The 10,500-nt window shown below is 48.1% G+C and overlaps 1 protein-coding gene across 1 annotated transcript in view; it reads left to right on the top strand.

Annotated features, from left to right (window-relative positions):
- URB1 (URB1 ribosome biogenesis factor) overlaps positions 1-10,500 on the top strand; it is a 79,507-nt gene that overhangs the window by 65,069 nt on the left and 3,938 nt on the right. The window contains exons 31-37 of the mRNA XM_017883969.1: positions 2,459-2,619; positions 3,240-3,351; positions 5,309-5,415; positions 5,957-6,100; positions 7,261-7,370; positions 8,485-8,682; positions 9,997-10,238. Of these exons, the coding sequence (XP_017739458.1) occupies positions 2,459-2,619; positions 3,240-3,351; positions 5,309-5,415; positions 5,957-6,100; positions 7,261-7,370; positions 8,485-8,682; positions 9,997-10,238 (1,074 nt within the window). The remainder of the gene's footprint in view (positions 1-2,458; positions 2,620-3,239; positions 3,352-5,308; positions 5,416-5,956; positions 6,101-7,260; positions 7,371-8,484; positions 8,683-9,996; positions 10,239-10,500) is intronic.

The raw sequence follows: 10,500 nt of genomic DNA, 5'->3' as shown, positions 1-10,500 counted from the left end.
CCTCGTGATCCGCCCGTCTCGGCCTCCCAAAGTGCTGGGATTACAGGCTTGAGCCACCGCGCCCAGCCTAAGAATTCTTACAGTTCAAGTCTACTGGTGACCAATTATTTTAGCTTTTTTTTTGTCTGAAAAAGTCTTAACTTTTGAAAGATTTTGATGGGGTATAAAATTCAAGGTTGACAGTTTTTTCTTATAGTACTTTAAAGAAGTTGCTCCTCTGGTTTCTGAATTGGTTTTTTGTTTTTTTTTGTTTTTGTTTTTGTTTTTTTTGAGACGGAGTCTTGCTCTGTCGCCCAGGCTGGAGTGAAGTGACGCAATCTGGGCTCACTGCAAGCTCCGCCTCCCGGGTTCACACCATTCTCTTGCCTTAGCCTCCCAAGTAGCTGGGACTACAGGCGCCCACCACCATGCCCGGCTAATTTTTTGTATTTTTTAGTAGAGATGGGGCTTCACCATGTTAGCCAGGATGGTCTCGATCTCCTGACCTCGTGATCCACCCACCTCGGCCTCCCAAAGTGCTGGGATCACAGACGTGAGCCACTGTGCCCGGCCCCTGAATTGGGTTATTTCTGACAAGAAATCTGCCATTCTTATTTTCATTCTTCTGTATGTCATGTGGCTGCTCTTAAGATTTTTTTAAAATCACTGGTGTCAAACAATTTGATCATGATGTGCTTCGGTGTGATTTTCTTTTTGTAATAATGCTTGCATGATATTCTTAATGTTTTACGTTATTGAGTTTCTTGGCTTTCTAGGTTTATAGTTTTTTGGGGTTTTTTTTGGTCAGATTTAGAAAAGTTTTGGCCATTATTTCTTCAGATTTTTTTCAGGGACCCCAATTACACATACGCACAGGACACTGATGTTCTGTTCATATTTTTTCTCTCTGTGTGTCAACTTGGATAGTTTCTATTGCTGTCTTCAGTTCACTAATCCTTTTTGGTCTAGTGTCTAATCACTGATAATCCCATCTGTATTGGTCCATTCTTGCACAGGTATAAAGAACCTGAGACGGACAATTGATAAAAAAAAAAAAGAATAGGTTTAATTGGCTCATGGTTTCATAGTCTATACAGGAAGCATGGCTGGGGAGGCCTCAGGAAACTTTTAATTATTGTGGAAGGCAAAGGGAAAGCAGCACATCTTACATGCCAGAGCAGGAGGAAGTGGGGCCGTGCCACACACTTCTAAACAACCGGCTCTTGTGAGAACTCCCTCGCTATGTTGAGAACAGCGAGGGAAAATCTGCCCCGAGATCTAATCACCTCCCACCGGGGTCCCTGCCTCCAACACGGGGGTTTATAATTCGACATGAGATTTGGGTAGGGGCACAAATCCAAACCGTATCACCATCCAATGTGTTTTTCAGCTCAGATATTTTCGTTTTCATCTCTAGAAGCTTGGTTTTGGGTTTTTGTATCTTCTGTGTCCCTGCTTAACATGCTTAATCTTTCTGTAACTTTAAAAAATGTCATCAGTGGACTGTCTCTTATTGATAGTATATTCCATGATTACTCATTTGGAGTAGTCATTTCAGTTGGCTTGTGTTTGATTCCCAATTAGGCCACTGGTCACTCTATCTTGAGAACATCATTGTGGGTAATGATCAAGATCAGTTTAATCATTAATCATTAATCCCTATTCTAAGGTTCTTCTTGATAGTATTTATCTTGTAAAATAGCCTGGGCTTTTATTAAGGAGTGGTGAGGTGTCCTCAGTTTTATTAGTGGAGAGCCCTCTAGGTTGTGGTAAGGCACATCCCCTCATGTGTCTGACCTTCTCCCTCTCTCTTTGAGTCTACTCCACTCTCGTAGTGATTGTCAGCTTCTCTAGGCCTCACAAATGGCAAATGGATACCAGCCAGCAGGCTCTCTGGACCGTAACTTTTGATTAAGCTTGGTGAGCCACTTTTCTGTGAGATTTGTGTTGTTTGTTTGAAGGAAGAGCTAGGGTTGCAGAGTGAGTATGAGTGAGTCCTTTGTCAGGCTGGTTGGCATCAGCTGCCTTTTCCTGCTTTCACTGCCATATGTGCTTTCCTCGGTGATGCTTATAGACAGGCGCCCGCAGTGGAGCAAGGTGGAAGCTGGGGACTGATTTTCTCTGCTGATTCCCAGTTGTGTTCCCCAGGCTGCTGGCATGCTGGGGTCTCTGCAGTGGGTCCCAGTGTCACCTCCAATATCCTGACTCACTGGGTGTTCATGAGAAGTAATGAAATTATCCTGGTTGGGATGTATGAGCATTTTAAAAACTGAAGGTATGGTCATTATTGCCACATAAGGAAGAGTTTGTTTTTGTCTGACTTCAGCCGAAGTTAGGAAGAGTTGGAGAGAGACTTGCATTCCTTGTGCTTGGCACATGTAGCTATTGGTAAGACGCAAGAGGAAATTTCATTCTCCAGGTTAACAATAATAATGAAATCATATTGTGTGTGTTTCATGCTGTATCTTATTTCCTGTAGAGTTTGTGGTGGATTGTCGAAAATTTTTGGATTCAAATGCTCTGGGCCTAACTGTCACAGCCCTCAGCAGCTATGACCCCCAGATGCGAGCCATAGCCTACCATGTCCTGGCGGCCTACTACTCGCACTTGGAGGGGGCACGGTTCCATGAGCAGTCCCAGGTAAGTAGGAAGAGTGTACATCCTACTGTGGGGGTGGGGGGCTTCAGAGAGCGGGCTGTCCACCCAGTTTGGTAGAAGGATTTACTAAGGAACCTGGAGGTGGTGTATTGCCGGGAGGTCTCTGCTGAAGAACAGAAGTCTGTTCCCTTAGGAGGTGATGCCGGAGGTTGCCTTTGATCCACAACCTCCTGTGGAGGCTGAGAAAAGTTTCTCCATACAGACTTTCTTGTATTGTGTGTAGACAAAATGATGTGACTTCTACTGAGTGTTTCTTTGGTCTAAACGCAGTGGTTGAGGTAGCTATTATCCACGCCACACTGAACCTCAGAAACCTGTACCCCGTGGTGCTGGAGGAACAAGAGCAGATTAGCTTTTCAGGGCGTGGTGCCAGACTTCTCTCTGCTGTTGTGCACATGACTGACTCCTAAAATAAAAATGAAACGCGTTCCAGAGATGCTGGCGAGTACTGTGTCTGCTCCTGTGAGCTTCGTCTTTGGTGGCCCCTGGGATATGAGGAGCAGGCACACCCTGCCGAGCCCCGGTTCGGTTGCACCAGAGAAGACTGACCGTAGTTCTGAACACGCTCATCTTACGTTTTCCTTTTCTGTTCTGTTTTCAAGCTACTTTACCTGTTGGATGTAGTCCGGAATGGGATTCGAACTCAGGACATGAGACTCACTTTTACCTTGGCTCTCTTCATTGCCAAAGCAGCCCTGCAGATTTTGAAACCAGGTACCACTGGCATAATTAGGTTGAGGGGAAATTGGAAAGCTGAGGCTGAGCAAGTCCATTTCTAGAGATTAGTCCCACAGGTGTAGTGGGTCACACATCTGTGTTCAAGGCCACTCCGTGCTCATGGTCGTGGAAGATGAGGAGTCCCCGAAGTCCCCATCAGCTCTGGACAGTAAATAGATGATGGCTGTGAGGAAGCTCGTCATGGACCCCTATGGGGTGAAATCCAGAAAAAATGAGATGACGAAGCAAAGTGCAGAACAGCATTTATAACGGAGGGAAAGAGTACATGTTCCTATTTGCTTGTAGTTATAGAAAACTGTGGTGAGAGCAAGTAAAACTGAAGTTAAAATGTGGGCCGATCACATCATAGGGATTGGAACCCGGGGCTAAAAGCGTGGACACAGCCAGACCGTCCCAGACTTTCCCATGCCCGTTTCTTCCTCTAAGATGGGGTGATGATAGGACCCACTGCCTCTGGCATTGCTGTGAGGGTGATGAGGATCACGCACTTCTTTTGTTTTTTGGTGCTTTTTTTGGAGACACGGTCTGGCTGTGTCACCCAGGCCGTAGTACAGTGGCATGATCTCGGCTCACTGCAGCCTCGACCTCCCAGGCTCAGGTAATCTCTCACCTCCGCCTCCCGAGTAGCTGGGACTACAGCGAATGCCACCACGCCTGGTTGATTTTTTTGTAGAAACAGTTTCGTTATGTTGCCCAGGCTGGTCTCAACTCCTGGGCTCAAGCGATCCTCCTGCTTCAGCCTCCCAAAGTGCTGGGATTACAGGTGTGAGCCACCACACCTGGCCTAGATCACACACACTCACACACATGTAAGTGCCTGGCACAGTAAAAACCCATCGGTGATAGCTGCCGTCACCATCACCGTCATTATTAATCATCAATTCATGCTTAGGCTCACGGGTCCTTGGCTACAAAGCTTTTGGTGTGTGAGTACTGTGCAGGTGTAACCCACGTTGTTAGAACAAGGCTCCTTTTTGTTACAGGAATGGGCTACCACTGCTGAGATACTGTGACTAGAAGTGAGCTCATTCTAAGACTGCTTTTGGTTATGGAGAGAAGAATCGTAGAAAGTTGGTACCATCAGGGACCACAGGGTGCTTTTCGTATAACATGGTTCTGTTTCAGATGAGGGAACAGTCCACTCACCATTTCCACCCCGTCCCCCACACTCATAACTGAGGCTCCCGAGGGTAGCTAGCTAGTCAAGGCCCCACAGTTCGTTCACAGTCAAGTTGCTATTAGAATTCAGATCTGATTTTCATCTGCTCCCATTCCATTTTATTCCGTGGGTTTACTTGCCTTGGAGATTTGGAAGGGGAAGAAAATAATTGGCAAAGACCATGACGGTTTTGGTCCTGGGTGTGGCTCTGTCCCACACCGGTGCTCATGTCGGGGTGGGGCGTGTGCAGGGCAGCTTGGTCATGGGGTAGACTCATTGGTGATCCAAGGATAGGAGATGGCAGGAGCTAGGGTGTCTGTTGCCTCTGCCTTGTTGCATTCCAGAGGCACTCAGCAGTGTCTGAGCCTCCCCTGCTGTGATGGTTCCTTTCAGTGAGAAGCTAGAGGCAGGTGCAGCGGGTCGGTGTGGTGTCAGCCCAGATCTGTGGGATGCATGACCAAGTCCCACCCTTCCCACCTGCTGGTTTGAGCCTGTGCTGTCGGACGGAAGCTGGGGAGGGGAGGTGGCGAGGTCCCTGAAGGACTCAACGTCCAGCAGTGGTTTCTGAGCCAGGAGAGCAAGCCTGTGTGCAGTATGGAGCTGAGGTGTCGAATTGTGTTCTCATTCTCGAGAGCCAGTCCTCTGGGTCAGGATACAGAAGTTCCTGGGAGGGGATTTATGTCCGATACCCAGAACGCCGGCCTCTTAGTGCTGCCAGACCAGGGGGCGTCCTGCTGGGGCCTGCTGTGACTGACTGTCTGCCTGTGTTCTCAGAGGAGCACATGTATCTGAAGGTCAGCAACTTCCTGCTGTCTCACGAGTACTTGAACATGGACAAAGTCCCAGGCTTCTACCAGTTCTTCTACAGCTCCGACTTTGAGGTATGCTTCCACAGTCCTCATGGCCTTCCACAGGCCCCTGAATTGCTTATGCAGCCGCCGTTGTCTACTGCCATTTTCCCCATGGATACTGTGTGCTGCACAGCCCACACGATTGTGCAGGCAGTGACCACGCAGGCCTGCACTTCGTAATGTCTCTGTGCTGTGGACTCACTTCTACATGGTGCCTCACACCTTCAAAACTCTGCTTCAGAGTCCTGAGCTTTACGACACTCTCGTATTTTCTTGGTGAATCACTGGGGTAAATAATTAAATTCTGTTTTTAGATATTCATATTAAATATTGTTTTATAGAATACCTATCTGACTTCAGTTCAGTATTTAAACTTGACGTGATCCTCCATTTCTGACCTGAAGAAATAGAATCAAAGATGAGATCAGGGATTTTTCATAATCAGACATGGAGGTCAGGGCTGCTGTGTTACAACCTTTGCCGCCACTTAAAAATAGTAGTGTTTGAACAGTTGTCAGATGAAAGGACTTCCACTTACTTAACAACGGTTTTCTGTGTGCCTGGGTTATAGCAAAAAACGGAGCAGGAGTGGGTGTTTGGCCTTCTGCGGCAGGGGATCCGTGACAAGCAGTGCTATGAGCTGTGTGCCCGGCGTGGCATCTTCCACATCATCCTGTCCTTCTTCTACAGCCCACTGTGTGACGGGGCGGCGCAGGTACATGGGTTCCGCAAGCTTATTTGAGAGCGAGAGGTCTGTGCCGCTTCTTAAGGTTTTATTTGGAAGTCAAGCCTCATGAATTCGGTTCCCAGCCTGGACACGACCGACCTAAACCTGGCTCTCAGTTAGGGGAAGTGAGACATTGATAGCGCCTGTCCTGCTCCCTGCGTGCAGAGCGGGTGGATTCACTTGAGGCTGCAGTGTTGTGACCCCCAGTGTCGTGTGTCCTCTGAATATTCTTTACTGCGGCCCTCCTACTGTGTATATGGCCCTTGGCATATATGAAGGCCATCAGTGGGGTGTACTGATCACTAATCATGAGCCTTCGGAGTGGCCAAAAAGTCTAGAAACCCCCTGTCAGTGACTGAGGTGCTCTGAGGCACTTTGGAATCACCAGGATTTCACCTACTACAGAAGTTGGGGGTCATTAGAACTCATTTAGAAAGCAAGAGTCAGGTTGAAACAGACAGCCTCACCTAACCAGTCAGGAACCAAGAGCTGGTGTGTGTGCCTTCTAGATATTACAGGTAGGTGGTAGAAGGAAATAGGAAAAGCTTTTAGTATTTTGATTTAATTTCTAGTGTAGTCAGCTTTTGTTTCTCATATGTAAAATGTGGGTAAATAGAGTAAGTCAAGATGAAGAAGCCCATTTGATTAAACTGAATTTGAGTATGGTAACTTTTTGTTTTTTGTGGCATGTGAGAATTCTGAAGCACCCCATGAACACGTCAGGGGACAGTCCCATTTTTATGTCCTCCCTTCCAGGTGGTAAACACGGGGTTGCGTGGCTCGTGGCTGGCGGCCAGTGGCTGGCCTTGAGGCGGGCCTCACGCAGTCCCTGTGCCGGCGGCTGCACGTCTGGGCCCTTGGCTTCTGTGGTGCAGCTTTGCTTGTGGGTGGGCTCCAGATGATGGATTAATGGAAGTGGGGATCCCCCGGGCCCAGAGTTTGCTGTGGAAGTCTGTGTCCTCTGGCTGTCACTTGTGGGGAAGGGCACATTCATACACAGCCACCACTCTGACAGACTTAGCACAGCAGGCTTCATTTGCAGCCACCACCTGTAATGGCACCATACCATTACATTTTTAAAACGGTTTCTTTAATCAAGTAAATTGGGTTTTCTCGCTGAAGAGTAACTTCTTGTTTGGGGTTTTCAGAATTGGATTCTGGAAATTCTACAGAATGCTGCCCAGGTTGCCAGATCTGCCTATGAAATCATACGAGACTATAGCCTTTTAACATGGATTTTACACATCCTTGAAAGCAAGTAAGTACCTTTTGCATGCGAGGTGCGCGTCAGGTGGGAAGGAAAGGAACAGAAACAATGATGTCTGCTGCCAGCTCGATTGGTTGGAAATGTCCAGTAAAATCCATGCTCTCTGAAATGCAGTGTCCTCCAATGCTACCATATGCCTGGCAGTCCTCCTCCTGGCAGTGCCAGAGTGCCTTTCCTCCATTCACAGCCTTTCCTTGAGTGTCTCTTGTCTGCCATGGGACAGCAGACACCAGCTGCTGTTCACATCTGGCAGAGTCTGTGCCAGCCTGTCTGGCTCTGTTCTGCTCAGGTCAGGCTCCTCCTCTGGTGTCCCAGCAGCCTTCTGTGCTCTGAAGTAGTGTCCTGTTCTCTAAGGCTTTAGCAGCTGCAACTGTCTGTTGCAGGAAGGCCGGTCTAACAGGTTACAGGGCTCTGCTGTCAGTGCGGGGTCTGTCCTCAGTGACGAGCCCACGTTGGAGGAACAGCACCAAGGGTCTGAACTTGATGATTTATTGTGATTCCTAATTCTCCTGCTGTTTGAGACTGTCTGAAAAGATGAAGACTCTGTCACAGCAGACAGCACTTGGCGGGAGGGCTCTGTCTTACAAAGAACTAACTACTATAATAAGCCTGGGAGAATGCAGGCCCTTTTGTGCATTTTTTAAAAGTATTTCCTGAAATTTCTCTAAAAGAAAGTAATATATCCAAGTATATCTGCAAACAACAACAAAAAGGGGGTGGGGGGAAAGAAATTAATATCCAAAATTAGAATGTGTATTTGGACATCAACTTCAAGAGTGTTTCAGGTTTATAAAAGGCATAATTAGCTAATGTTCCTGGCTAATAATGGCTTGTTTTAGAAATTGAGTTGTTATCATGAACCGGACAGTTTTTATTAGTATGCCCCAGTGGCCCCTGAATTTTTGGAGGGACTTAGGGCAGTCTTCTGTTAGGAAGGTGCACCTTGTCCTGCGTGGAAGCTGCGTTTGTATAGCAAGCACCCTGTTTTTACTTGGAGACTATGCTTATCTAGGGGGATGAGCAGATAGGATTATGGAGGGGGATAGTCTGATCCTGCTGAAAGGACAAGATGTGGCAGATTGAAGGCTGCTGTGCTTGGTTTTAGGTTTCTGGAGACTCCGCTGCTGTCTAATGTGATCTCCTTGCTACACACACTGTGGGTGACCAACCTGGGGGATAAGGCCATGGAGTGGGAGAGCCAGCACCCTTGCCAGCCTAGTTCCCGGGAGCCCGCCAAGCGGCTTGCCTTGCACCTGGTCAATGAGTTCCTTTATGTTCTTGTCGTGCTCATGAAGCACCTGAGGTGAGTCCTGCCCCACCAGGGGGGCCTTCCTGGCCTCTTGGATGCTGTGTTGGTCTGCCACCTGTGGACACCATGTCTCGGTCACGACTCTGGCTGTACCAGGGGAACGCTGGGCCGTGACCTGCTGTGGATTGGGGCAGAGTACCAGTGTCAGGTGTAGGTAGTGTCAGAACATCTATTTCATTAGCTCTTTCTTTCCGCTTCAACTTTATAAGGCTTCTTGTTGAGGCCTCGAGAACTTAACATACTTTTCAAACCTGAATATGCATCGTTTGAGGTCATTTTTAGCCGGCGAGCCATCTACCTTGATACTGTGATTCAAACACTAGAATCAAGTGATGTTTCATAGAAAGAAAGTATTTTCTGTGACTCTAACATAAGACAGGGTGTTCCCAAAGTTGCCTCTGCCTTCATTAGCCTGTGAAGACTCATTGTCCATGAATTCTCTTGAATGTTTCAGTATTTTCACCCGATCCCTTGGAGTCATGCTTTTGGTTTCCTTGGAAGAGCTAAATTTCCCTCCGAATCTACCATGTTACAGAAAATACACAGTGTGCACTCATTATTTCTGATTTGGGAGCCAAGTGATGCTAACCGGAACCAGAAGGTTGATAGCAAGAGGATTGTAATCTCAGAAGGAAAAATGTCTTGATAAAGAACAAGGCCTTTTGTTTTGTATTGTTTAAAACTAAATTGTGAAGTCCATGCTGGATAGTCAACCTTTCCTATGTAGGGATTGCCGGAAGACATGTTGGTGTCTAAGAACCAATTGCTATTTAAAATACTGGTTTTACGTTTACAATTGTGTGGAACCGATGTTACAGGATTTAACTCTTGGAATTCAGGGAGATCTTTTTCCTCCTGGTGGCCATCAGTCAGGTTTTGGCCGTGGGTGATGACACTGTCCCAGGGCCTCCCTGAGTTTTTCTCACTTCAGACTGGTGGTCAGTGAGGCAAGGGAAATAGGCAGGCCCAGAGTGGAGCCCTCACAGGCTCTTGGCACCCTGGCTGTTAGAGGTGGCCAAACTCAAGCTGTGTGTTTGGCCACCCTGTTTAGCCAGGGTTTCCGGAAGTTTCTGTGCCTCTAGGGTGCAGATCAGACTCCAGGTCCCCTTTGTGCCTTGCTGGAGTGGCTCACTTTTTTCTTTTCTGCGTCCTGGGGGCACATGCTAGATGTCTGCTGTGCAGGAAAACCTGGTTCCTGGAGGAACTGTGTGTACCTCTGGGTGTGTGATGTCGTCAGGCTGCCGCCGTGCTGACTGCCAGGCTGGGGAGGCAGGCTTTGCTCAGTCTGTAACATTGGCTCCCCAACAGGCCCACCTTGGCCCCCATCCAGCTGACCAACTTCTTCGGGACACTTGACTCTGTGCTGCGGTACCGGGCCACCGTCATACAGGCCTTCAAGGACATGAACAGATTCACTGTAAATGAGATAGTGCTTTCCACCAAGGACGTCCTTGTCCTCTTGCACAAGTGGAGCCTCATTGAAAGAGACCTCAAGCTCCAGGAAGACCTAAGAGCAGTCATTGAGAAGGGCCAAGCCCGGGAGCTCATGAGTAAGTGTCAGGACCAGGACTGGCCCAGAGTAGCCAACACCTCTCTCTCCCTCTCCCTCCCTCTCTCTCTCTCTCCCTCTCCCTCCCTCTCCCTCCCTCTCTCTCCCTCTCTCTCTGCCTCTCAGCCATATTTCCAAAGCTAATGCGGCTCAGAGATGGGACACATCCATCTTGGAGCCCTGGAGGGGGAGCTGGGCAGCCTTTGAGTTTCAGCCCAGCTGCTTACTAGCTCTGTCTTTGGAGAAGTCACTTCACCTACCTT

The sequence above is a fragment of the Rhinopithecus bieti genome, unplaced genomic scaffold, assembly GCF_001698545.2.
Source record: "Rhinopithecus bieti isolate Rb0 unplaced genomic scaffold, ASM169854v2 scaffold_13207, whole genome shotgun sequence".
NCBI classification, from domain to species: domain Eukaryota; kingdom Metazoa; phylum Chordata; class Mammalia; order Primates; family Cercopithecidae; genus Rhinopithecus; species Rhinopithecus bieti.
Note: the sequence above shows the minus strand (reverse complement) of the source record. Positions and strands in the feature narration are given on the sequence as shown.